At 36.1% G+C, this 26,163-nt stretch overlaps 2 protein-coding genes across 2 annotated transcripts in view; one reads left to right on the top strand and one right to left on the bottom strand.

Annotated features, from left to right (window-relative positions):
* Nucleotides 1-924: 924 nt before the first annotated feature.
* LOC150109579 (uncharacterized) overlaps nt 925-26,163 on the top strand; it is a 114,136-nt gene continuing 88,897 nt past the window's right edge. The window contains exon 1 of the mRNA XM_090402690.1: nt 925-1,017. Coding sequence (XP_090258816.1) covers nt 1,005-1,017 — 13 coding nt within the window. The 5' untranslated portion in view covers nt 925-1,004. The remainder of the gene's footprint in view (nt 1,018-26,163) is intronic.
* LOC150109582 (beta-1,3-galactosyltransferase 5-like) lies at nt 12,426-13,511 on the bottom strand. Its single transcript, XM_090414207.1, has one exon. The coding sequence runs from the start codon at nt 13,509-13,511 to the stop codon at nt 12,426-12,428; it is 1,086 nt and encodes a 361-aa protein (XP_090270333.1).

Raw genomic sequence — 26,163 nt, 5'->3', positions numbered from 1 at the left:
ATAAGTCTGTAGACCTCTCTCGTTTTGTGTTCTCCATAGCACTGTTCAATGTCTTTGCACTGGTCCTCCAACCATTTAGCTTTATCAGATCTTGCTGCTTCCCGTACTTCATTGCATTTTTGACGGTGCAACTCATCTGTTGCCTCTGAATTATCTCTTTTAAGTTTCAATTCTCTTTTCTCTTGTACCAATTTTAGGGCTTCCTGAGTTATCCATTTCTTGTTGATCTTTTCTCTTTCAGGAATTACTTCCTCTACGCTTTTTTTTTTTTTTTATCACTGTAGTCAGTCGTTCTGCTCTTGTATTTATATTTTGTTTTTCACTTGCGGTCATAAGCTTAGTTTCCAATATGTTCTGATATGCTGTTCTTAGCCTGTCTTCCTTTAGTTTTGAGATGTCTCTAGCTTTCTGGAACTTTCCTTTGTACTTCTATTTCAGTTTTAGTCTTATATTTGCAATCACTAAACTGTGGTCCGAATCAATATCAGCTCCTGTACTTATCTTATTTTTAATAACAATTAGAGGGATATAAATATACATAATATTAATGGCACAATAGTCTGTTTAAAACAGCAACTATTTTTAGGAACGCGGAAATATTTCAATGTTTCCTAAATTATTAATTTCCTAAATATTTAACTTCACCCATAAAATTTGTTTCTTTGGCAGATGAGATTAACAATCATTGAATTTATAATATTGTGTAATTTCAGTTCATCAATTACATTCTGCCCCTAGATGGCGTTAACGTGCCATTACGTCACAGTAAGAATTCATCAAATGTAAATAGTGACAGGTATTGAATATGAAGTAGTTTTATTATAAAAGTAATTTTATTATTATTACTGTTTTAAAGTTCACTCCATTTTAAAAGATTTTGAAAGCTCTTCCAAACCATTTTAAGTAACTCAATTTCTGTAATCCTCGATTTTCAATCAATTGAGAAGTGATTGAATGTAGGAATCTCGTTTGCTTATGCGCAATTCGATGCGTACAAGGCCAAAATGCACTTGAAAGGTTAGTTTGTAAGGCTATGTTTATATTTCGATAAAACTGTTTACGATTATTACGGTGAAGTGAGTGATGAAATGTTTCATGAACACAAACTCTTGCGTCGTATTCTGGAGTATATTTAATATTAATAATCCTGAAAATGTGTTATTAAGATGTTATATTAAAATCCAAATTAGTAACGTTCCGGAAAATGTATCATTGAAACATTATTTGTGACTAATTAATTTATATGAATTTGTCACGCCACCAGATTTCAAGCCGTATGCACATCGTATTAATTCAACATTTATGTTATTATTGCTGTATATGCTTTGTTAGAACTCCGTATTATGTTGTGTGGCAGAATTGAACGGCATGTTATAAAGACAAACTATTCTTTCTGTTTTTTCCGGTTCTGCTTGTGTCTAAAAAACACATAATCAAAGAAAGGTTTTTAAATTCTTTATTTTAAGCAGTTTGAACCGTTAGATAATACTTATATTATCCATACATTTATTGGAAACAAGGGCTATGTAAGATGGAGAATTTGAATGATCAAATTGAAAATTTAGATTCAAATAGAAGCATACTGACCACACTGCTGTAAAATTTACCTTTTTTTCCCCCATATATTAACAATCTGAAAATACACTAACACATTGGTTATAATTTATTTCTTTAATCATTCCCACTGGCATAGCAATGGGAGATACCACACCAGGGCGGGTGATCTTTTTTTTTTTTTTTTAAATGATTATTTCCTGTTTTGGATATATTCCAACAAATGATTGTAGAGGAAATTTTTGCCTTTGCTTCCTTTCACACAATACCACCCTCGCCACGCCATTAAATCATTCTGTGAAAAGTAAATTATATAATCTTTCTTTATAAGTAATCTCCTACTGAGTTTTACAAGTATATATTTATGATTCAGGTACAGAATTTCATGGGAAATTTGTGTAGTTTCACAGCAGATTAATAGATGGCACCATGTTACATCAAACATTGATTTTCATTTTATATCTGCACTTCCTAAATTGGTTATATAAAAAATAAAACAACTCTTAATAATAGTAATTATTATTATTACAGAAACAGAAATTACTCAACTCTTTTACACATACATGTACACAACACATTTTATGTTATGCAATTGCTGAATTTCATACATAAACACCTTAAAGCTACTTAATGGTAATTATATTTGAATATAGTCACAAACATATCCAGCATGTTCAGTTAAATTCGGTTTATATTCTGTATTCATATTACTGTCAGTATATCTGGGTAGATAAAATGTTTTAAACAGATCGTCATATTACATTTGAATGAGTTTCCGAGAAAGACCGTTTCTATATAGGACACAGTGATTACAAAATTAAGGTATGACTGAGTCAAAGAAGTAAAATGTAATAATGTGAGTCAATTAAAAAAACTTATAAATATTATTACATAAAAAATACAGCATTTTAAAAATATATCAGAATTTACTTACATTTCGAATCCCATAGATATAAATAATAAGTAAAAGAAATTCTCAAAGAACTTTTCATCCCCCCCCCCCCCAAAGAAGCAGCCAGAACTCTTTTCTACCTGTTATAACTCATAGGCTGCCGATCGCCACCATTCATCATCAGTAGTTGAGTTCATTTCTACCAACGATTTGTAAACCTTTAAGATTACGAGACTAGCTGACCACTGCTGCCATCTAGTGTTCCTAATCTAAATTTATTGTGTGAATAGTGATTCAGGACCGAATTTATTGTCTGAAATAGCTTGTATTGGAGTTAAATTTTGGGGATTTCGAATTTTAAAACTCGAGTTTCCGGAATGAAAATCCAAATTACCTAAAGATCGGCTAACTCTGGAGCTAGCCGGGTTAAAAAAAAAAAAAAAAACGTATAAAAAATTCCTCTAGTCAGCGACTAGAATAGGAATCTATAATAGTCTTTCTTTTGCCACTCTAGCTTCATGGAAGTTACCATGATGCAACACAGATACCACTGATACATTGTGCAATTTTTTTTAAAATACAGTAATGATATAAAAAAAATTTCTCTGGACTGAAAAGACATTGTTTATAGTCGTATTGTCATTGTGTCGCGATTCTAAGTATGCATTTCATTATATTGAGTGGATAATATTAGGGTTCTGATAACTTCTAGTTTCTCAGGCTAGTTTAGGATCAATAGAGCATAGTATGCACCTGAATATGATCGAATATTTGGTTCTCTCTCTCTCTTCCTTTTTCAGCTTAGAATCAACTATGTTGAATTCTGATATTTCTCCGCATTACATTTTTGATTGGTTTTACCCAGGAAATATAAAGCTGACAGGATATTTCTCTTAGGGTTGGTGTTTGTAACGACAAAAGAATTTGAAGGATCAAGTTGACAAAAAAAAAAAAAAAAAATTGTAATTCTCGATGAATCAAGTTGTTCGGTATTACGTCAAAATAAATAAGGTCAAATCGAATTCATTATGTCTGTTCGTCTGGATTCTTTGCTCCATTTTCTGTAGAGAGAGAGGGGGGGGGGGGGAGAGATAAGTGCAAATTTCCCGGAGGAAAAATCTCTCCCGACGTCATGCAAAACCCCGAGCGACTGGTCCTCAGCTGGAAAGTGCTTATAAACATTCCATGCATCCTCGATCTGGAATCCGAAGGTGCCGTTTCCAAGCCTAATATCAACACAACCATTCTTTCGATTGCGCTACGGAGGCGTCTAATGAGCCAAGAGAGAATAGCAACACCCGTAAAACTGCAGAAAGATTAAATACAACCCTTGAAGTCACAGTTATGACCCTCTGACACTCCTCCTCCTCCTATTGTAGCATTGTTTTCTTTCAAACTTATCTCAGACTTCTTTTCTGGAAATATTCTGACAATTACTTTATGTTTAAAAGTCAAAGATTCAAGGGTGTATTAAACTCGAACATACAAGCACAGTGTTTCGGTTAATTTTAAAACTGTGTAATAATAATAATAATAATAATACCTAATATTGCGAATTTGCAAAAATGTGAATAGATTTCATTATATTTCTAAAGCTTGTTTATTTTAGACACGTGTATATTCTTTCCTGAAAATATAGTTTTAAATAATTGTAATAATTTCTAAAAAAATTTAAAAATAAAAATAAAAAAACAAAAAATAAATGCAATTATTGTTATCGTTCAATTGCATCCGTAGAAATTTACTAGTCAGAAAAAAGTCACCTTGTTTGCTCCTGTAACACCAGGAACCGCATCGAATAGCCTTTACGGGCGAGATATTTATTTATTGTTCGTTCTAGAAACAATATTTTTTTTAGGTATATTAAAAAAAAAAAAAACACCCTAACTGTATCAAAAATGATTGATTGATATTCAATAAATATTATGTAAGTATGCTAATTCTTATGTAATTATATTAGTTTTAATGACTTTCATTTTTTTAAAAATACTTTAGGTATAATAACGCATTAGTTTGTTTAGATCAGAATTCCTAGGAACATCCGAAACCTTTTTACACTTGGGCTATTGAGTTTAGAAACGGTTCCGCTCATAAAAGATGAATTACTGAATGGAAGTTTATTAAAAGAAAGAAAGAAAAAAAGATATTGAACATAAAACATATAGTTTATATATCTTGTGTTTTGAACAGGAAATTTTGGAAATAATCGCTTGCTTAAATATGAATTCATATTTCCATGATATATCAGAGTACAGTTAATTGCAACTGTATGTTTTTATCACAGTTAATATATGGTCATTGTAAATTTATATAAGAAAGAAATTCACAAAAGCATTTGTTCTAAATGGGATACCCAGCGAATAATTCGTAAATTTCGGAAATAATGGGTAGATGGCAGCACATGTAAATTCATGATTATGAAATTGATGCAATGGCATTAGGTGGAGATATGATTACTAAATTCGTTACTATTTATAAAAATAGCTGATAGATGGCAGCACTTCTATCTCAAAATGAACTGCAGTGCTACTGTATTATTTAAAAAATTCTTAAAAAAATGAGATTTTCTCACATGTATATAATAATTGGTAACACAAACGTTTATGAAATCATAGCATAATTTGAATCTATGAAAATCGTTTTATTTATTAAAACTAATATATAAGTTATATTACTTGAATTTTCTGCTGTGAATCGTAACACAGATTTTTGAGCTTTTAAGCATAGTGTATGACATCTGTAATCAAAGATGCATCTGTAGACAAACACGAAAGACATAATCCAAATAAGAGCTTACCCTCTAATAGTTATTTCAATACTTTTACAGATTATTAGAAACATGTTTTGAATCAATTGTAACTAAGCGTACATGGCAATAATTTCTACTACCTCCCTGCCTGCACGCGCACGCACACACACAAAATACAGAACACTGTTATGACCATCTTATCTTTGTCATATTAACTTGCATCAACAAAGACAGAAAATTAATCTTTTGACTTCTGTCATTTGCTACAAACTACGAAGAATCCGAATACAGGTATTATAACAGCTGTTATTGCTCCCAACCTGAAGTTCGAATCTTTCCTCGGATATGCGCAGCGCTGGATGATAAGATAGCGAATTCAGTGTGGAGCATTTTTCATCGAAGACTTATTTTGAGCATTGATAGGACGAGTATTTGAGAGAAGAAAAAAAAAATTGCAGCTTTTAACATTTATTGAAATGTAGCTTTTTTTAAAAAGTGCTTCGCACAAGACAGTGCCACTGCATAAGAGGTCGCGTTAAAACAGATGCAACGAAGTATAAAACCGATTTGTTTTTCTGACTGCGTGGAGGCTTGGAAATAATATCAGTCTCTCTCTACCCCCCCCTAAAAATCTCAGCGAGATTTCGATCTTAACCTGAGATCCATTGTTATCATAGATCACTTAATCTGGATCAGGAATTGCTATTTTGATTTATTCAATAAATTTCTCGCTCTTCATTCACACTTAATTCCCACACTAAAACCTTTTCCAACCAGAGAGCAAAAGTTATTTGGAGCTAAACTAGTTATAAAGAGTGAATAATACGATACACTAAAGTACACGAATATATTTTAATAAGTATCTTAAAATACAGATATTTCGGTCTGTGATTATTTCACCGAGGATGGCAAATTCATAAGATAAAAATAATCAACAATGGAATTCGCCTTATGGCACAGGCCTCAGACGTGATTAAGTTGAAATCCATCGTCGATTGTTCCACCTTTTAAATTTGCATTAATTTCACTGAGGATGGTTTGTAATTTTTAAGACGAAATATGCGTATTTTAAAATGGTTGTTATTATTAAATACATTTGTGTACTTTCGGTGATCTGGCCACTCATTTACAACAGCAAGTGACGGTCAGTCTTTTGGCAAAGTATGATCAGTAAAACATTTGTGGCAAGTCTAAATTATTTAAAGTGGGGGAAAATGCTGAAAATTCTAAAGATGTTTGAAAATACAACCGAAAACCTTTAATAAGTGAAAATGCATAAACCGAACGAATTAGGAAGCCCTTGGACGAAATAATTTGCTTTTCAAGCAATATTTTTATGATACTAATAGAAGTTCAGAGCGATCCGAAGTTTTTTCTTGATTCAAATTCTGAGATACTTTCTGCCAACTCCAGAAATAATTCGAAGAAAACACAATGACGTTTAATTTTTTTCTGAAAAGAAATATTAAGCAGACTCCAAAACTGTCATCGATATATTCACAAATATTTAAATTGTTAAACATTTACGTTTATTTTATTTTTTTTAAGTAAATAATTTTTAAAAAATTGGAAAAACCCGTTTTAGACACTCGACGTAACAGAAAACTCTTGTGAGCAGATCAATATGGATTTCTTTGATTGTATTGGCTACTTAATCATCGTTCAAACTTTGATTATAATGATTATTTTGTTTCTTTATTTTCACGCGAATTTTTTCCTTGCGATGAGATTACAGTGATAATTATATCAGTGACTTTTTAATGACGATGTCGGATTTTGGTGATGACATTCGAATTCACAGTAACTTGAGAAGATTACGGAGAATCGTGTATTTAAAGTGAATTACTTTTCTTTGAGATTTGTGTGACTTTATTCGTTCGGAAGTTGGTGATCGTGTTCCCTGATAATGGAAGAGCTCAGCTGCTGAGAAAACCTTGAGATTGAACATACTTCCATGATATATCAAATGGTTGTTGCTGCTGCTGTTGTTTGGGAGACGGCCGAGGCAACTAAGGCTATGAGGCCAATATATTATGCCTGTTAATTGCGTGTGTTCTTCTGTCCAGTTTGTCTGTTACACGGGATGAAAAACCTGGGTTTTCGGGAGGGAAGCACTTCCGTATGAGATCGATAACTCGCCTGCAGTTGAAAAGCCTCTATAAAGGTTCTGTGCTTTTCGAACAGGCTCTCGTCCACTTCAGAAATCTAGGCGAACTTCGTGAAACGAAATGGTCCGATCGAGTACACATTCGATTCCGATGCACCCTTGAACGCAGCCCTTGGACCTACTGTTATCCAAAGCATCAACCTCAAGCCACATCACATCCTATTTCCGAAAAAAACTCAAGGACCGAAAGGATTCCAAGAAGTCAACAGAAAAAAAAAAAAAAAAAAAAAAAAAAAAAAAACTTTTTATCAGTGAAAGTACACCCCTCCCTCATGGATGCAAAAACATGCGTCTTCTGTCATCTTATGGGCCAAAGATCAATGGAGAGCAGTTGGTGCTGCCATTTAAAATCGAGTAATTTCTTTAGAGTCAAAACATGGACGAGGGTGTCTACATCCAGCCTAAGACGGTGATTATCGTAACCTTCCAAAGTTCTTACTGGAGAAAAACATTCTTGCTATACTTTCGCCCTAAAAATGGGAGAAAAGCTTAAAAGTGGTGTTACGAGTCATCGCGGAAACTTATTTCTGAAGAATTCCCAATAGACCTTCAAAACAAGGATTATCATACTCATGAAGGTTGTTTCATATGTTCAAAGCAAACAAGGACAGTACCACTTGTGCTGGTCGAGATCAATAAAGCAGGCCGAAATTCATGATCTCAAAACAGCTCGCGATTTTGCGAGTTGCTTATTAAACCTAAGATTTCGGGACATAGATCAACGACCAGTCAATTCCGTTACTGTCAGTGATTCGAGCATGCCGAATGCTGCAAGGCAAATTTTGTTCTGAATGCAGAAAAATCATCCTATGACCTCCTGTGAAAAAACTGAAAATTGGAGACAAATGTACAAATTGCAGCAGTCCTATGCTCCGCCATCTATAAGGACGTAGTCATTTTCTGTTTAATTGACAACGACCACACAGATCTCCTGAACAAATATCCATCGAGGAATAATAACATGAAGGACCAAAGCTAGTACAGTACTTCTGGAGTCAAACGAACATGTGGTAACAGAGAGCCCAACTAATTACAGATAACCTCTTGGGAAGTGAATTGTACTATCTGCAGGAACTTTCCACTAGCTACCATCCTGAAATCATCCTTATCAATGAAACGCATTTGCAATCTGCCAATAAACTAAAAATTAGGAAATGCATGCTGTTACGAAATGAGAGAATGGTACTGCCCTCTTTATCAAGTGTAGTACAATGCACCACAAAACTACCAACATTGGGATCACCGGGATTGAGAATCAAGTAGTCTAACACGAGTAGCCTAAAAACCTACATTTCACAACCCTCCCCAAACGCAAATCCCCAATCTGACCTTAATGAGGTGTAAGTACTACCAAGCCGTACTAGTCGCAAGATATCTAAACGCCAAATTGCTTGGAACAGCTGAACCTACCAATTGCAATGGCAAAACTTAAGGTGTGCTATCAGGAACATAGTAGTCATACGTCTTCAATGATTTCAGCGAAAATGAATACCTAGAAAACTGCTGTGGTAAAGAACGTGGCACGCAAGTGTCAGCTGCACAACGAGAGTATACTACAGCTGGACTCAGAACTAGGCGCCATTCCCAACTGTCCACCTTCCAACTGTGCAAATCTCCGCTACCCTCCAGGAATCTGTTAGCCCAATTCGTCGTAAACTCAACGAAGCAAAAATGACAGGTCAGTGTTGGATATAGAAAAGCAAATATCAGCCACCCTGAATTTCTTAATTATCTGCCAGAAGAAGTCTAACATCTCATTCGTGAAAATGGTACTGAAAGACGTTGGGCTCTCATATAGAACACCAATCTAGTCTATTGTGCGTGTGCTGCTTAAAGACCCTTGGAACCAATAATGGCTTTGAAACTCAATTCATTGAATATGGATGATCAATCTTTATGGAGAATGACGAAAGATTTTTGTGCTGACTGAAACGTCTTACGCCAGTCATTGTCGAAGGAGAAAGTATTTAGCGACTCAGGGAAAAAAAAAAAAAAAAAAAAATCCAAGGTTACAAATGATCGATCACATAAAAGCATGATGCTCTATTTCCCAAGTATCTCGAAACTAGACGACGTATTCAATCCCGAAACCAATTCAGTTTCTTGAAAATTACCACCTAGTCAATTGGCTATCGTGCACAGGGAAGATCTCCGAAAGGACAACACTTTTTGTTCTTTGGGAAACTGCAAAAGAAGTAAGAATCATCCAATAAAAGCAGTTTGCCTTCCTTCGAAATGTATTCTGCGGTACTACAGTAGGCTCCATTTGGTGGCAGCACACTGGTACAATCTTTTATAGCCATCGCCAATGCTTTTGATAAAAACATTGCACTATTGACTACTCGACAAACTTTTCATAGCCAGTTTCCCACCCGACTCTGTTTCTAGTCAACCCGTGCTTTAATAACTGCATATTCAGAGTAAAAATAGATGGAATAAAGAAGAGATGTAGCAGGTGTTCGTCTAACGATCCTTACTATCTCATTTACTTTTGAACATCTTTATGACTGACTTTCCTTACATGCCTACGATCCTATACATGTCGATGACACCGTTCTAATAACCTGATCTTTAACACCAGGTTTGATTACTAAGAAATTGCAGTCGTCTTTGCTTCAACTGGAGGTGTGCTTCAGTAAGTGGCGTATCAGTATCATTAAAAGATCAATGCGCTGCAGTTCTTATCGTAAAGAAGATATGCATCGCCATTCTCTGACGATCACTAAGTACTGAACAGAAACTGGATAAAGTTCTCCAATTTACAACCCATACAGACTGCGCTAAAGCCAACGAGTATGGGGATACACGGTAGGCCCAAATATCAAGAAACCAAGGCGTACACAATAAACGTCTACGAATAGCGTATGACGTTTCATGGTATGTTTGGTGGCAAATTCATCAAAGTCGCCGTCAGGTGGACACTTGAATATAAAATTGTAGGCGATGCTGCTATGAAATTCTTCGCAATGAGTCAACTAATCTGCCAAGCAGCGAGCTACAATGAACCGGATATATCATATATCAAGATGCATAGGTCCCAAGTCAATCCTCATCGGTTAACTGCTATGCATATATGCTCGCAAAGAGCTGGACAAGTATCTGTTGAATTTCTTTTCTTCGTACACTCTAAAACAGATGAAGGGATTTTAAAAATAAAAATAAAAAAGCTAGGGCTTGATCCATCAACCAAATCGGTTAACATCTGATACATGCTTTGATTCCGACATGGTCTCTTAACTGTGGTTGTAGAAGACTCAGCTGACGTCTCCCATAAACAGAATTTCAACACCATGAAACGGCCAAGAAAGAAGAAAAGGAGTAAAAACAATTCAAAAGAATTGTTGCTGTACATTATGATAGCCACTGCGAATTGCATTAATATGAATCAGCGTCGAAGCAGTCATGTGTTCTGCATGCACTTATATTATTAGGTTGAACAGGTTTTTTGAAACATGGAGTCTGGTTCGAAATTTGCACTGTTTTACTTCCATTGTATAACAAGCAAGTCATTCTGCATGTTTTAAATATATTATAATAATGGGTTGCGAAAAATAATGTTCTTTAATGGTGCCTACAGAATTAAAATTAAGATCCCAAACATGACTCAGAGAGAGAGAGCGAGAGGGAGAGAGATTGAATGCTTGTGAATTGCTCCAACGATGGGAGTTGTAAAAACTGACGAAGTGGAACTAATTGGATGCAATTTATGTGTTCATTATAAATTACGTTGAAATGAAAGCACGAACTAGTATACAGGGATATCATCTGGGTATGTAGAAAATATATTATAGTTCCTCCACTTGGCCCGATGTGAATTATAGAGACGTAAATTTCTTATGTACTATCATTTTTTTAAATTAAAGCATGTAAAAGTTTTGGAATCTGCAAAAATAATTTTTATGCTTGCTTATTTTGTTCTGAGGAAAGAGAAGTTCAATATTTGCAACTGCAAGCAGAGGGTTTATAGGACTTTGTCACAGAGGAAGAGGATGTAGAAACCTGAAAGGAAAAAAAAAGAAGCGTTCTATAAGATGTGAAGGAACCCTTCGAAGAGAGTATTGTAATGTGGCAATTATTACATAGTAAGTTACATTAAGAAAACATGTATCGAGAAAAGTAGATGAGAAGCAAGCCTCTCGATTTCAGCATCCTTTTCTTATTTTATAAATAAACTTGCGGTTTTGAACCTCTAAGAAAAAATATCTACTCCTTTCGTTTCTTCCATTTCTTTTCCTTCCCCTCGGTTTCTTTCTATTGGACCCATACTATTAAAAAAAAATTAAACAGCATTCTCTAGAGGCAGACAAAGAAACGAATGCTGTCTCGGTCTGAATTGTGTAAAAAGAGGTGTATTCACATACTTAAGTGATTTTGAATACCACACATCTTACTCAAAATATATTTACTGAAACTTCACAGCAAAAATTGTAAACAATTATTTCAAATGTATAAAGCAGAAATTTTGGAAGACAACGTGATAAATTCCTAATAGTAAACAGTCAAAATCAAAATCTTATAAGAAAATTTGGCTTAAAGTGCCCCAAAATTCTCTCAGTAAAGCAAAAAACGAACATGGAAGACCATAAAAAGATGCGTAGTCAGGTCACAAATCTGTGCTATTAGCTGTTTACCATCTACCTAAACACAAAAAAGAGACTAACAATTTAAAAAAAATGGCTAAACATACATGAGAATTAACTTGGTTATAAGCTGCTAAGTCCTATAAATAAAAAACCCGTGTTTGTTCTTTGGCAACGATTGTCATCTACATTAGGACGTTTATAGCACCCAGCGCAAAACGTCCAGCGTAGCAATACTGAAGTTACAAAAACAACTTCAAACAGTTTAGAGTAAGGACCAGCCAGCGAGATTCGGTTAAAACCTGAGGATTTCGCCCTCTTATGTGAGATTTTTTTCTTTTAAATTGAGCGAATCTATATAATTCACAGTTCGCCGTCCATCAAGAACATAACATCCTCCCGGAGATGAGTGCACCTATCACCAATGTCCACCAAATAATCGGGGAATTATAGTAGCTGTAATGCTTCGAGGAAGCGAGAATTTCACGTTTTCTCTTCCAGATGACGCCTCCTGTACGTTCGAGTCCATTCATAATATTTGATGGTTTTGTTCCACAGAGCGTATATGGTGTCCACATCAGCATCAGGATGTCCAAAAAGTTGGGGTCGTACAATGTCCTCTTCTTCCAACCATCTACGGATTTCTCTCTCTGTGAGGGCAAGTTTATTAGTGAAGTCGATATGCGATATGCCTGCCCTCTGGGCCAAAGTTCCAGAGACATGGACGTCATCCACCCAGAAATAGGGTACCTGCGAAGATTGGAGATACAAGTTAAAGACCACATCTGGGGACATGATGATTCCCCAACCCGAACAGTAAGGGGGATAATACTTTCCTGGGTATTCCTTGAAGGTGACTCGCCATTTGCTCCTTTGGCTTCTCTTAACATACGGATTCTTGATGAGGAAGCACATCATGAGATTTCGAGGAGATCCGTTGTCAAAAGTCGCTTTCAGATAGTCCACCAACTGGAAGATGTCCACGAAGATATCGTCGTCTGTCTTGAACACATACTTCGCCTTTCTGCAGAAGTAGGTCACCCACTTCAATCCCATCACATGTTTGTAGGTCAAATTGCGGTAACTGTCGACGAAATTACCCTGGACGATGTCCTGATATAGGGCACTCTCCCGACGGATCGCTTGATCTATGGTGGCATCGGTGACTTCCCCCACAAGAAATATCACCCTCATGGGGTCGTTCTGGAGATTCTGTTCTCTTCCCCAAGTGCGACGGATTGCCTGACGCTTTCTGAAGTTGGCAGGCGCGCTGTGAATGAACACGACCATGAACAGATCCTTGGCTCGTTTGCAGCGTTGGTTGTTGATAAGGAAACGGAAGTCGGTGCGATCAACTAACGTGCTGAAGTCCGTCGTTCCGTTAAGCAAAGACATGTTGTATGGCTCCGCCGCTAATCGCCACCAGATAGCACTAGGAGTAGGCCGACGAGGAAGATGAAGGTCAAAGTTATTTACGTACCACAGACTGTTGAGGACGTAAGTGATGAGCAAGAACACGAAGAGGGCCCAGACGGTCAACCGTCGCTCGAATACCAGCAACGGTTTCATCGTTACCACCCTGAAATATACAAAGAAAAAGATTAGCTAAGAAAAAGAGCTGTTAATAGCAATCTACTTCTTTAGAAAATAATAATAACAAAGCACGTAATATAAAGTGAATGATCACTGTTACCATCCCTGACATCCACTATTTCGTTCAGAGAATTCATCCATCCACCGTTTCTCGTCCTTCCTTAGATAGGTTGAGTCCCTCCATAAGAGGTTTTTTAGGCAATTTAATGCAGCTAACCTACCATTCTTCCTTTGCTGCATCTCTCTTAGGATAAATATTTTTCTTTTAACTGAAAAGCCCTGATAAAGATTCCTAGCGTCATACACGGGATCGAATCCAGGTCTTTCCTACCAAAGGGCTTCGTCAAAACCGACTGAGCTATTAATGTTCTTTCAAAGAATTCCGGGCAATATATAAGTTAGGCAGTAACAAGGTGAGAGAGAGAAAGAGAGACTCCGCACGATTCCCACACAATGATGGATCAAAAGTGCGAGTTATGCAACTTGGAACGCGATATGATAGTTGGTACAAGTATCAGACTGTTTCGAAATCAGCACACAGCGGGCTAGAATGTACCGAGAATGGCCAAACAGTCAGAAGATACGCAGCCATTTACAGTTCGGTGACCGGAGCACTGTTGAAGACTCATAAGAGTAGTACACAATCTAACAGATGAACTAAATGCATCTAAATGGCAGCGTAGTACAACAGTGACTGCAGAAGGATTCTGGAATGCAGGCAACCTTGTGTACTCTTCTGGACAGCCTCAAGGATGTCTAGGGAATATATATTTTTTTTCTTTTACATCGTCCCAAATACGAAAACATTTGGGAGCGATGTAAGATTGGACGGGTTTGCATAGGATTAGAAACTGTACAGGTGAAAGGTCACATCTTCAGTAGAAACGGATTACGTTTTATGGGGTTGGGGACATATTCTGTTGCTATTTGGGATCATGGCCGAAGAAGCAACCAAGGCTCTGAGGCCAGTGTGTGTGCCTGTTAATTGCGCATGTTCTTCTGGCTGGTTTGCATGTTTTGTGGGATGAAAAACCCGTTAAAGAGCTAACTGATGCGATGTTGTGCGTGATGCTTCTGATGACTGGTGATAGGAGTGTTTTCTTGGTAAACACCGCTTCCTGATACCAGTAGAGTCGGTGCCTAATTGAAGGCAAGTTTATTACCATCTGGTAACAGTTTTTTACACCATCTCACAAAGCGCAGACTGCTCGAAGGAGTATGACAGTGACTTTAAAACACTTCACAGACCTATTCTGTCACTGAATCTAAACCCATCCGAAAGTTTGTAGAACGATATGGAACTAGCTGGTAAAGACAGGGATCTCGCGCCATCAAATCTGAGGAAAGTGTGGTTAACGAGTTTTTACAAGCCAGCATCATTGAGCAATGCGTTTTGGCACCTCCAAGCCAATAGAAGCTAAGAAGAGTGAATACTACTCACTATTACCTAGGTGGAGCCAATAAATTAGCCACTCAATATGCATAAAGCCATTTTCGAATATTTCTGGAATAAAAAAATAAAAAAATGTTCTTGGAAAAGACCTCTTGGCATATAGCAAGCCGGAAGAAGTATAAATTTAATTATAAACATAAATCTTGTGCGGGAGTATCTTTTCTTTTTAAAATTATACATTTTCCAGTTTGTTTTTTCAAGAAAAAAAAAATCTTAGAATATTTTGATGGTTTCTGCTTAGCACAATCGCTTCAATTCAGTATATGGTATACTTTTGAATATACGATTTTCCAAAAGCATACGACAATAGCCTTTTTTTTTTTTTTTTTTTAATTACGAGTAAATGTTCTGAATTTGTGACCAGCCCCTCAAATTAATATCTAGCGCATCAAAATCATGATGGTTATTATAGGTTTCAGCGATCGTTAAAATTAATAACCGTTGTAATCTATACAGCTCAACCAATACATTATATTACAGTGGGATGTGGACGCTGATATTAAACAAAGTCCATTTATTAAACCAAACAAATCAACATGCTTTTCCACTAAAGTCAACTAACGGAACGAAACCTAGAAAAATGCGAAAGAGTACTAGGTTGGACCAAGGGCATTAAAAAAAAAAAAAACCCTCTGCAATAGTCAAATCAAAACAAGGACTTCATGTTCGCAAACACGTAAACGCAGATGCACGCGTCAACAAAAACCCCACACGAGTCAAACACGTGCAAGAACAGAGTTAAAAAAACAAGGGGGGGGGGGAGTAAAAGAGATGAAAAGGAAATTAAGACATGCTAAATATAACTTAAGTGTGTCTTCCACGAGCTTCAAACTACTGGCAGCAATTTCGGGTAGTATCAAAAAATACGAGAGCGGACAACAATAAATTTGCGTTTCATTTGCGTGTATTTTTCCAAAGCATGCTCTATGCAAAGAAAGAACTATTCGTTATGGTATTTACGTATTCACGAGTAACTTTCAGTACTTGTTACCATGGTAACCGAAACAGGTGAAACGCTATTTCAAGGTCATTAAAAATACATTCTTAGTGAATACGGTTATATAACTTTAAAGAATAAATTAGCCCGGCAATAACAACAGAAGCTCCCTCTAGTGTATCAACTGAACAATAACCACTAAATAAAAGTCTATCACTATTTTTTTTTTATTAAATAGTGATGGTACAGGCAGTAATAAACAGTTCGTGATTTTGATGTTCAAAAACGGTTAATATGAATATAATTCTAGAACCGTTTTTTCCTTCATTAAACGTATTTGGTTTTTAAAACACGTGCATTTTCTTTAGTTACAGACTAACCCAGTGGTCGCCAAAGGGTTCGATATGACATTGCTAGGAGTCGATTCGGGCTCAGGGGTCGACAGGAAAATATAAGACATCATTGTATGGGTAATATATAATTCGATAACTTGGATTACCTCCATGACAAAAGACATGGAGGTAATGACAACGCAATCAAGAGTGAATCGTGGGATCAGTACCTCCATCTTACAGGTCCATGAATAGGACCTGTAAGATGGAGCAAGGTCATGAAAATAGTTACTGAGGCCAATCAAGTAGGCCAAAATTACGTATTTACCAATAAACGGATGTTGGTGGTTCCTGCCAGCCGGCGCAGTGGGAGCGAGATTGCAACACGTGCGTGGTTCTTATTTACTGATACAAGTATTCAATCCCAATCTCATTTTTGCGCATCGACATACAAGTGAGCGTTAATGTTCTAAAATTCATCAACATACATATTATAATTCAATCGTTATTCATTCACGAACTAAACTTCTCTATGTTGAAGAGTTGAACAGCGCTGGTAGTAATACCAGTGATATTAATACCAGTAGTTTATTAATATCACTAGTCATACCAGTGATATTACTAATGATAGTAATATAATAATATATACTATATTATACATACAATAAACACTGTAACTATAAAATAAACAATCTAAAAACTCACATAAGCGTCTTTTTTTTTTGCTTGTCCTATTATAATTACGTAATAGTAAAATATAGGGGGTCGATAAGAAGTCAAGAAACGCTTGAAGGGATCGACGGGCAAATAACTTTGGTGACCCCTGGACTAACCTCAGAATTCTTCCTACTATACAAAAGCAGTTTGACAATGATAGTGGATTATTAACATAGAAGAAAAGAAAAAGAAAGAAAGAAAAGATGAGAAAAGCGTGTAGCTATGCAAAAAAAAATGGGATACTACACTGGGATAAGGGAATGCAATAGCAAATAAGGTTCTTCACTTACCTAATTTCTGTGGTTTTCTCCATTGCGTACAACGCTATTCAACAACCATGCTGCAACGTGCCTAAAAAACACGTGACTGTTCATAAACAATAAAGTGTCAACACTTACACTCGTTTGGTAAATTTATCAAATATATTATAAGCAGAAGATGCGCCACCTGCAATGTGTTCGTTTATTCAGCTGCGAGGAAAATAAATCAGAAAAAGCCGATTAAAACTTAAAAAAATATGTATAAATATATATTTTTAACATTCGTATGTAAAGGCGATTGCCCAAATAGATGGGTCTTCCACTTATATCTCTTTGAAGTACAGCATCCGATACCTTCCCTTCCCCCTCTGTCTGGCATATCTCCAGCAACACACATACCATGGGAGGGACAAAAAAAAAAAAAAAGCGAAACAGGAACAGTTTTGGGGCGATGTTTTTTTTTAAGTATATTCTACTCTCCTTAGTAAAAAATAAACTTAATGAAAAAACCCTGTTCGTTTTGGCTCATACTCTTCGACGAAAACAGAGCTATGAACGTCACAAATGACGTCAGTAGACACGTGCGAGAGGTGTATAGTATAAGGGGAGAGGGATTTTTGTGTCGGACCAGTTGAAAATAACCTGCTCGCTACTATATATAACTGGTAGTTGATGAGTTTGTTCCAGATGGGATATCTGCAACGACTATTGGGGGGAAAGGGGAAAAGAAAATAAAGTAAAATACAAAGGTCAAGCGGAGCACTGAAAGGATAAATAAAAATTAATCTTCCAAAACCGTTCTGGCAGCAGAAAAGCTGTACTCATTAAAACGAAGTGTAACGTATCGTCAGTCAGGTGGTGCCTATTCTCAGAAGCAGCGTAAAAGATATAAAAGATTAGTATAATACTAATTCAAAAAGTTGAATTAGTATTATACACTGTCTTTTAATAATAAACTTCGTTGAATTAGTATGAATTAACCCATGATTATTGTTATTATTTGACACATCCAATACTACATTGCATCTTGAAGTGTTATAACATTAGTACATGATGCATCTTATGTTATCGTTTGCCAAGCGCATGCGTCATGAATAGAAGATTTGGTAACACATGCTGAATGCGTGATTTCGTGAATAGATATCTAATTACGCAAATATTTTCAAGCTTCTTTTGCTAACAGTTTAAAAAATTCACAGAGTCGTTTTTTTTTTTCTTCCCAAGACGTGCACGAAGTTGAATCATTCCTAAGTAGCAAAACATGCTTTAATAGACGCAAAATGAAATTATTTATATCGTGAGTTAAACTGCACACTTTTCAATGCTTTTATTTCATTTATTTATTTTATTTTTATTTTTTATTTTTTTTTACAAATACAAAATAAATTTGTGCATTATTTTTAAAGATAAGTATTATTATTCCACTCTTAAGTGGGGATTATGGGCAATTTCTTAGAGAGTAAGAGTAGAACAAGTTACTGTAATTGAATTTCAATTCCTGAAGATTTTAACTTTGAGAAATGACTCAGAAAAGTGTTCGTTCTAAAGAACAGACGTAGAAGTCCCACACCTGCTCTATGCAAGTGCACCTGTTCCTAACAAATGTTCTTCCTTCTTCCTTTCCATCAAACACGCCGGAAGTTTTTTGTTGTTTTTTTTCTCCATTAATTATTAAAAAATTAAAGCAAATTTATATTAAGCAACACATAACTGACAGATATGAATAAAATTTAAGAGAAATTTTCCCTTGCAGACAGAATATGTTTTTTTTTTTTTTTTCATAATTTCATTCCTTTAACAGACTATTACGAAAACGCTCCGCTTGTTAACAAAATCACTCATTTTATATGACAATCCCACCAGCAAAAAGTTGTAAATCTATAGCACATGGACGGGCTAAAAGTTACACAACCAGGAAGTCTTACACCTTAGAGACCAGACATGAAATTTGTTCAAGCCATTCCGGTAAAAAGCAGGATGGTAGGTCTCATACTTGACAGGGAAAATCATCCGCTCTTAAAGGCATTCTCTGCCTGAGGCCAGGGCCGCACCAACCCAAGGGTGCATCGCACCCGGGAAGCAACATTGATAGGGCGGCATTTTATGTAGCTAATATCTAATTTGGATCATACAATGCACTATTGGGGACCGCCGATAAAACTTTGCATCCGGGCGGCAAATACCCTTGGCGTGCCCCTGTCCGAGGCAGTGAATGCCTTTAAGTGGTTCGAATTCAGCTGTGGAAATACACTCATGTTCATAGAAACCGCATCACCTTACACAAATACAGTTTTTAATAGTTGAGTGGTCATTTTCATTGGTTTATCATTAGATATTTCTTTGTATTGCATCCTCTATCATTCCCACGGTTTCTGTATAATGCAATAGTTGCTGCTATTGCATCAGAATTTTTTATGCTATAAATTGACAGCAAGAGCTAGTTTTCGCATTTTCGTGCGAAGATAGCTATGGCTAGTTACGTGCGGTTAACACCTCGCAGAAAAAGTGCGATATGAATAAAGAAGACTATTCCTACCCCCCCCCGCCTCGTGAAATGGCTAAAAGGGTGTCCTGTAGTAAATCTACTGTGGTACGGCTACTGTCATAGTGAAGGAAACTAGATCTGCTGAAAGGAAGAAGGTGACAGGAAGAAAGCCACTGTCTACACCATGCCAAGATCGAGTTCTAAAGAAGCTCCGCCTCAAAAAGCGCCATGCACCGTCCGGAGAACTGAAACGGGACTAAGAACAACGGGAGTTGTGGCAATCTGTAACTGTCAGGAGAAGACTCATTCGACAGGAACCGATAGCCAGGCGCCCTAAAAAAGAAGCGATGGTTAGCCAAAAAAAAAGAGATATGCTCGATTAAATTAGTGCAAAGAGCATTCCAAATGGATCCCTGATCAGTGGAAAAGAGTAAGTTTTTCTGACGAGAAAAAGTTTAACTAGCAGAACGTCGACGACAGATAGACAGTTCGAAGACGATCGGGGAAAAATTCAACCCCGACTGTCTCGTGTCAACAGCCAAATTCTCAGTTAATCAGATGATTTGAGGCTGCATGTCGTATTATGGTGTTGGTCGCTTGCATTTCACAAAAGGTTCGGTGAATGCACAAAAGTGTACCAGAAAATTTTAGAGTTGCTGCCTGCCATCAGAGATCACGTTACCGTAACGACAAACTGCATCTTTCAAGATGACTATGGCCCTTGTCATAGGGCAAAATGTGTAAGTAATGCTATTATAATTCTAAAATGTACCATGAATTGAGTTCAGTACTTCCCAGAGAGCTTTATTTTTTGCTGTAGAAGTGGCTCGATGAACACTCGATTCAGCGACTACCATGGCCAGGAAACAGCCCAGATCTCAATCCTATTGAGAATTTGTGGTACCAAATGAAGACTGAAATACACAAGAAGAAGCCATTATAATGATATGTAATCATGAATTGACAGTTGCATTCGTCAGGAATTTGATTTTGTTAATGCCTCGTTAATGTTAATCGCCGAAACCAAGCTGTAATAAAGGCAAGAGAAGACACATGAAGTACTAAACAGCAAAAAAAGTGAATTTTTGGCTTTGAATGTCAATAAAACTGTGTAGTTGAACTAAATTTTGATATCGGTAATTGTTTTTGCAGTGAAAATATCAGTCCACCCATTTTGAAATATTTGCAAATTTTTCAAGTTTGTTATCCTAATTATATCGCATCTACTAAGAAGAGACAAGTATTAATCAAAAAAATAAAAATATTATATTACCTTCATTACCTTGATGGACCTGTGTTTCACTCAGGATTTCTCCATGAGTGCAGGTCACTAAGATGCCTCCAACGATCTCGAGCCTCTCTCTCTTCCATGTTATACCCACAGATTTCATTAGTGGATCTTCCCATCTTGTAGGTGGTCTTCCAAGTTTTCTCTTTATTCTTGGTTGCCAGTTGAGTATTCTATATATCCATCTGTTATCCCTGACTCTGGCTATGTGACCTGCCCATCTCATCTTGCTTTCATATACTGCAGTTACCACATCTTTTATGCCTGATCTCTTTCTTAGTTCCGTGTTTCTAACATGTTCCATTTTGCTGATGTTACAAATCCTGCGTTCTGTTGCACGCTGAGTTATTCTGAGAGTTTCTTCTTCTTTTCTTGTTGTGTTCCATGTTTCTGATCCATATGTGAGTGATGGAAAAATGTCATTATTAAATAGTTTTGCCTTCGCAGAGATGTTAAGATTTGGATCAGTAAGTGTTTCTTTTAGTCTGTTGAATGATAGCCATGCAGCTTTCTTTCTTTTTGCTAGTTCTTCAGATAAATCATTATTCATTTTTATTGTTTGTCCTAAGTAATTGTAGGAGTCAACCCATTCTATAGGGATGCCATCAATACATACGTGACTGTCACTTGTGTAGATGTTTTTGATCCATTTTGTTTTTTCTAGATTCATTTCTAAGCCTATCTTACTGCTGTTTGTGTATATTTTTTCACCCATTTCTTCTAGGTCTTTTGGGTTGTGGGATATCAGTACTAGATCATCGGCAAACATAAGGATTTGTAGTTTTTCACCATCTATGCTTATTCCTCCGTTTAGGTCTATTTTTTTTTTTTTTCAGAATGCATTCTAAAGTGCTGGTAAATAGATTTGGGGAGATTACATCGCCTTGACAGACCCCTCTCTTTATATCTATATTTATAGGTTGATCAAATAGGGTTATTTGTGTGGTCTGATTTTTGTTAATTTCTTTTATCATGTGGATGTACGTAGGATCCACATTTATTTCCAGTAAGGCACTGATGACTGCATTGTGTTCTATGATATCAAATGCTTTTTTAAAATCAATAAAGAGGAAACATAGAGGGATTCGGTATTCTCTACATTTTTCTGTTAGTTGTGAAATGACCTGGATATGATCTATTGTGGAGAAGCCTCTTCTGAATCCTGCCTGCTCTCTACTGGAGTTGTCTTCGAGAGTGTTTTGGATTCTGTTCAGTATTACTCTGTTCATGATTTTATATATGTGAGAGATTAGACAGATTGGACGATAGTTTTTTGTCTTCCTTGTTCTCTTTTTTGAATAGAAGTATGGTTTTTGAAATCTTCCATTCCTCTGGAATCTTTCTTTCTTTGAAGTACCACGTGAATCTGGCAGCCAACGTTTTGAAAATAATTGGTTCACCTTGTTGGATTTCTTCAGCCTTAACATGATCAAGTCCTGAGGCTTCACCTTTACTCATTTTCTTAAGGGCATGTTCTATTTCTTCTGGAAGTGCATCTGGTATATTGCTTGGTTTTGGAATGATAGGTTCTGAAACTTGGCACTTAGTTGCATAGAGATCATTATAAAAATTCTGCACAATTTCTTCTATCCCTTTTCTATTAGTATGTTTTTCTCCATTTTGATCCTGTAAAGCAGATGGAATTGACTGTTTAAAATTTAATCTATTTTTTTCAGGCTGGTTTTTGCCTGCATTGCTTCTCTTAGTTTTTGTATCCTGAAAGCTTTGTAGTCTTCTGAAATTCTTTTCCTTAGTAACTTACAAATAATTTTGTATTCTAGAAAATTTTCTTCAGATTTCTTTAGTTCTTTTCTCTTTTTCAGTAGTTCCATAGTTTGAGGTGAGAGTCGTTCTCTTTTTTTTTTTGTTTCACAGGAATTTCTGATTTTTTTTCTTGCACTCGTTGAATTTATTAATAAAGTCAATATAGTCATCGTTTATGTAACGGTTCTTAATAGTCCATTCAGTCTCTTCTATGTACTTCTTGAACTTGTGGTAGTAGTCTATTTGTTTGGGTTGTCTTTTGTGGTTTGATGTTGCCCTGATATGTTGTTCTTTTTTGTGGTCTATTCTTATAATGGCACTGAGGAGTCTGTGGTCAGAATCTACGTTGAAATATGTTTCGCCTATTTACCAACATTTTGTACCAGTCTTTTACAGTCTGTTAAAATGTAGTCAATTTCATTTTTTTTTTTTTTTTTTGGTCTCCATTCGGTGATTGCCAAGTCCAACTTCTTCCTGGGCGTTTGTTGAAAAAAGTGTCCAACTTTTTCATTATTTGTGACAATTATTGTGTTATTATCCCTTTTCAAATAGGCATTCAAATTAATGACCAAAATATCATAGAACAAGTGATACAGTTTCTATGAACATGATAGTAAGAGCTCATTGCATGTAAAGTGAAAGAACTATTCAATCAGCCAACTATGCGCGTGTTCTAAAGCAATCTTTTTTTTCGTATTTTTAAACCCCACGACAAAATGTCATATAATAATATAACAGACTCTTAACCTGCTGACGTAAAATATTGATCCCCCTCCCAAAAAAAACATCAAATAATCTACTACGTACCATTGAGAAGTTGCAGCACTTAAAAATAGGATTAAGGCAACATTTTATTAATTGTCCGATGTTTAATCATTCTGTGCTAATAATCAGAACTGGCTTAAGGTATTTGAAACCATGGGTTCTAATTTTCTTGTATCCCCCCCCCCCACACACACACCTGAATTGGCTATCCAGTGTTAATACTTAACTAATTCATTAGAAAATCACAATACGCAATAACACGCTATTTACAAGAGGGGGTGGGGATATCTATCATATTTATGCACGCTCTAACAATGCAGATCAAAATATTTACCATTTCCGGCAGGACTGAAGAAGTCTAAAATTTTCTACGAAGATGGGTTTGATGTACAAATGATAAGAAAACTCCTAAAATCTCATTTAAAAAATTAAGGTGGTCCAATATTTTGCAAATTATTTTTCCAAATTTTCATCTCCCCCCCGCCAGAAAAACGTGTTTTTCCAATTACTTTGGAAAACGCTTCATGATAATCGGTACGAAACTTATAAAGAGTTTAAAGAAAACAAATAACTGCTCCTCTTGTGTCGTTTGTATTACCGGAAAAATTCAATTTGAAACTGAAAAATGGTTGTCCATTTTTCGAAAATTCTACAGAATAACGGACGGACTATACGAAGAAAAAAAAAGAATTTATCGAATCCGAATGCCTTACACGAAAGAAAAGATAAATAAGGGGGGGGGGGAAGAGATTTATACTGACTCTAGTATGAAGACGCGCACGAACTACAGAAGTATGCTGTGCGCATGTGTCGTGAAGAGGTAGCACGCGTGCACATCTAACATGTGTGCGCGTCGCTTATAAGCATACGAGGGTTTGGCATTGAGGAGAACTTCTAGTAAGTGTTTTGAATGACAGCCAAAGCAATTAAGGCTATGAGGCCATGTATTAAATCTGTTAATCGTGTGTGTGTGTGTGTGTGTGTGTGTGTGTGTGTGTGTGTTCTTCTTGCCACTTTGCCTGTTTTGCGGGGGGGGGGAGGAAGGTTTCCTCCCCCCCCCCCCCCCCGCAAAAACCTATGGCTTCCAGTTTGACATTAATTCGCCTGCAGCTGAAAACCCCCTTATGAAGGCTTTTCAACGGAAGGTGAACTAGCAAGTCTCGTACGGAGGTGGAAGTTCTCCCCCCCCCACACACACACCAAAATAAAGCAGGCAAACTGGCCAGGTGAACACACACTATTAACAGATAATGCTTTGACCTCATAGATAAAGCATTATGTCTACTAATCATCCCTATCAACTGCAATATGTCTTAACTAAGTTGGGAATGCTATCTCTTTCCTACTTAATTCCCATTTTTAAGGAGTCTCAGATTCCTTAAACATAAAAACAGACAAAAAACGAAATTGTTTCATTTTCTTTCTTGTGTTGATGGTTCGATCAACAGGAGTTTAAGCTCCACTTGACTAGATTACCTCCCTTAGAAAATACAGGTGACGAATCGTGCATTTTTAATTTTTTTCATTCGTTTATCCATCCCATAAAAGTATGAAAATTGTGGGAGATTGTTCATGGGAAACACCAAGAACGAACTTGAGTTTAAGAAGAAATGCTAATCCAAACATCGCAGCACATTCGGGAGAAAAAATAAATAAATAAAAATAAAAAAAGACAGCGTGTCTCTGGGTTATAACGATCCTGAATTAGAATGAAACACCTTCTGTTGAAAAACCAGAACGGTTTCTGAAATGAAGATTATTTTCGTTTAAAATGTGGCTCCCACTCACGAAATGTTTTTGTGTACACCTATAGTTCAATAATACCTTGGGTGGGCTAAGGATTATTTTTCTATTTTTATTAATTGAGTTATTTTTTACTAGTCAACGAATCCTACTCTAGAGACCAAGTATTGAATTTGTCAAACCACTTCAGGCCTCCAGTAAGCAGCATGGTGATCTCACACTGTATGATGAAATTCATCTTCCACCTGAAAGACAATCGCGAACATCCACGCCGAGTTTATTATTATTTTTATTTAACCTTTCTGCAAAACAGACAAATAAACAGGGAACATTTGAATAACAACGCTTCACGGTCTTAACTTTTTTGAGTCATGCGTAACCACAAATAATTAATTTAGTTGAACTAATACGATATTTAATAAATAAAAAAAAAAGTCAAGTAAGTTTTAACGATCCTTTTTTTACACAAAAACGAATCTGAATTCAGTAAGTAGCCCCAGTATTATTGTTTATATTCTGAATACAAATATAAATTATTAGGCTTAAGTTTGGTTAAAGTGTCAACATAAGTTCCATTTTGTCGTATATGAGACTTTTTGAAAATAAAAATTATGAAGGAAGAGAGGTAGGTGATCTTTACTACAGGTTAAAAGGAAATGCTAATAAATATTCTTGTATTTCTTTTGGCTCCCTCCCAAAAGCGAGAACAGTTATACAAAGCTTTTCAAAGCAGTCGCTAGCAATTGCTCCCAATTAATAAAAAAAGAAAGAAGAAAAAAAAACAGAAAGAAAGAAAAAGAAAGCTACTACATAAACTCATGGTCGTATTAATTTCTGAATTAAGAAATTGCGATCTTCTTCACCATGAGGTCTTCTCAGTTACA

Source organism: Typopeltis vanoorti, chromosome 2, assembly GCF_054136105.1.
Source record: "Typopeltis vanoorti isolate ZY-2024b chromosome 2, IOZ_Tvanoo_1.0, whole genome shotgun sequence".
In the NCBI taxonomy this organism is placed as follows: Eukaryota; Metazoa; Arthropoda; class Arachnida; order Uropygi; family Thelyphonidae; genus Typopeltis; species Typopeltis vanoorti.
Note: the sequence above shows the minus strand (reverse complement) of the source record. Positions and strands in the feature narration are given on the sequence as shown.